The sequence below is a fragment of the Passer montanus genome, unplaced genomic scaffold (genome assembly GCF_014805655.1).
Source record: "Passer montanus isolate IOZ18808 unplaced genomic scaffold, ASM1480565v1 scaffold59, whole genome shotgun sequence".
Classification (NCBI taxonomy): domain Eukaryota; kingdom Metazoa; phylum Chordata; class Aves; order Passeriformes; family Passeridae; genus Passer; species Passer montanus.
The window spans coordinates 437871-440891 of NW_024370926.1; the positions used below are offsets into that span (position 1 = coordinate 437871).

The 3021-nt window shown below is 72.9% G+C and overlaps 1 protein-coding gene across 1 annotated transcript in view; it reads left to right on the plus strand.

The window, feature by feature from the left end:
- The first annotated feature begins 14 nt into the window (after positions 1-14).
- NACAD (NAC alpha domain containing) overlaps positions 15-3021 on the plus strand; it is a 5947-nt gene continuing 2940 nt past the window's right edge. The window contains 2 exon segments of the mRNA XM_039726610.1: positions 15-2809; positions 2811-2856. Of these exon segments, the coding sequence (XP_039582544.1) occupies positions 20-2809; positions 2811-2856 (2836 nt within the window). The 5' untranslated portion in view covers positions 15-19.

Below are 3021 nucleotides of genomic sequence, written 5' to 3' on the forward strand. Positions count from 1 at the left end.
TGAGACCACCCGCATCGTGATGGGCGAGGAGACGCGCTGCCCCCCGCCCGAGCCCCGCGCCGCGCCCCCCGTGCCTTGCCCCTTCCCCGCGCCCCCCAAGGAGCCCCCCCCGGGCCGCCCCCCCGCGCTGGACCCCGAGCTCTTCTTCACGGCGCCCTCGACGCCGGTGCGGGCGGGGGGGGCGCGGCCGCCCCCCGAGGAGGCGACGGACGGGGACAGCGAGGGGCTGGGCTCGCCCCCCACGTCCCCCTCGGGCTCCTACATGACGGCCGAGGGCGGCAGCTGGGGCTCCTCGGGCACGGCCAGCACCTCCCCGTCCTGCTCCCCCAACCTGCCGGCCGAGGCCGAAGGCCTGGGCGAGCCCGAGGGGCTGGGGGGGGCCCTGGGGCTGCCCCCCGGCCTGGGGGACCCCCCGGCCTTCCCCCCGCTGTCCCCCGAGGAGGAGGATGACGATGATGATGATGATGATGAGGACGGTCCCTTCGCACCGGCGGGCTGTGCGGATGAGGACGATGAGGATGATGATGATGATGAGGACGGGCAGACGTGGGAGGAGGATGAGGAGGATGAGGACGAGGGCTCGGGGCTGATCCCCGCGGCGCTGCTCCCGTTCCGGGGCAGCCTCCTCTTCCAGGCCGAGGCCGTGGAGATCTCGCCGCGGGCCGCCCCCGAGGAGGAGGAGGAGGATGAAGGCAGCACCTCGGCGTCCTTCCTGCGCTCGCTGTCCGAGAGCTCCATCCCCGAGGGCGGGGACGAGGCCTTCGCCTTCCGCGACGACACCGACGCCTCCTCGGACTCGGCCGCCTACGACGGGGACGAGGACGAGCGGCTCTACGGCAGCGAGCGGCACGCGGGGGACTCGGGGACACCCCCGGGGGGCGGCACGGCGACACCCCCGGGGACCCCCCCGGCCTCCCCCGCGCCGCCCGGCGTGGAGCTGCACCTCCGGGCCGGGTCCCCGTGTCACCCCCCGGCACCCCCTGGAGGGGACGCGGAGCTGGACGGGGACGCCTTTGTCACCGTCGCGGGGGCGTGGCCCCCGCCCGAGCCCCCCGAGGGGGCGGCGGAAGGTTCTGGAGCAGCGCAGGCACCGTGCCCGGAGCTGGCAGCGCCCAGCCCTGTGCCCCCGGGCCCTGTGCTCTGTGCCAGGGACACCCAGGGCCACCCGCTGGGGGGGACCAACGGGGAGCCCCAGGACGGCCCTGGGGGTGACAGCGACGGTGACAACGAGCTCAGCACCGGGACAGCGGGGAGTGACGGCCACGGCGAGCTGGGGACAGCAGTGACACCCCTGGGTGACATGGACGCTGCGGCCGATGATGTGGTGACACCGGTGACAGCCAGCCTGATGGACTCTGTGCCCGCTGGCCTGGTGGCACCAGTGACACCGACCCCACTGGACGGGATGGACGCTGCAGCCACCAGCCCGGTGACACCCAGCCCGCCTGGCGAGCCGGACACCGTGGGGACACCGGGGACACCAACCCCGCTGGATGAGCCGGACACTGTGGGGACACTGGGGACACCAACCCCGCTGAATGAGCCGGACACTGTGGGGACACCGGGGACACCAACCCCGCTGAATGAGCCGGACACTGTGGCCACCAACGTGGGGACACTGGGGACACCAACCCCGCTGGACGCTGCAGATGGGGTGACAGCCAGCCTGATGGACAGCACGGCCACCAGCCCGGTGGCACCCAGCCCGTCAGATGCTGCAGCCCCTGGTGCCATGGCACTGGTGACACCAAGCCCACCAGGTGAGCCTGACACCATGGCCACCAGCCTGGTGACACCAGGGACACCAAGCCCCCCAGATGAGCTGGACACCGTGCCCACAGACCTGGTGACACCAGGGACACCAAGCCCACCACATGAGCCTGACATCGTGGCCACCAGCCTGGTGACACCAATGACACCAAGCTCCCCAGATGAGTTGGACACCGTGCCCACGGACCTGGTGACACCAACCCCACTGGTGACACCGAGCTGCCCGGATGAGCCCGACACTGTGGCCACCAGCCTGGTGACACCAGGGACACCGAGCCCACCACATGAGCTGGATGTCACAGCCACTGACCCGGTGACACCGGTGACAGCCAGCCCGCTGGACAAGATGGAAGCTGTGGCCACTGACGTGGTGACACCAGTGACACCCACCCTGAATGCCACTGCGGCCACCAGCCTGGTGACATCAGTGACACCGCCCGCCCTGGATGAGAGTAGTGCTGCGGTGACATCGGTGACATCTGCCCTGACGGACACCACACGGGTGACATCGGTGACACCGACCCCCCGGGACGACACGGCCACCGTGACCTGTGCTGCGGTGGCCCCCAGCCCCGAGGACACCGCGGCCCCCAGCCCGGTGACCCCCGGCCCCCCGGCCGCTGTCCCCGCCCCGTGTCCCCCTGCCCGGGCCGTGTCCCCCGTGGCGCTGGCAGCCGGGGTGGCCCCGTCCCCCGAGTCCCCAGCTGTCCCCCCGTGTCCCCTGGCGCAGGCGGCGCTGTCCCAGCCCCCCGGGGATGTCCCTGAGGACGCGGCCCCCGAGGATTTGTCCCGCACCGCCGCCAGCTTTGTCACCGTCACCGAGGGCAGCGCCGGAGGGACCCCCCCGAGCCCCGCCGGGCCCCGCGGGCAGCCCGGGGAGGAGGAGGAAGAGGAGGATGAGGAGGAAGGCTCCGCGCCCCCGGGCTGGCACTTCACGGCCTCGGAGCGGGAGGTGTTTGTGGGGACCCCCCCGGCCCCCCCCGAGCCGCTGCCACCAGCCGGTGCCTTTGCGGGGCGCGGGGGTGTCCAGCCCCCCCGGCCAGGAGCGCCCCCCGGGGCTGCCCCTCTCCAGGAAGCACCTCGAAGGTAAGAGAGCCCCCAGACCCCCGTGCCTGTGGGACTGGGGGGGGCTTTGGGGGGGGCTTTGGGGGTCCCTGGGTGCAGCCCCACGGGGGGTTTTGGGGGCACCACCAGCTCAGCCCCCCCTTGCCATGGGGTGGTGGGACCAGGGTGGGGAGCTGGGGGTGCCTT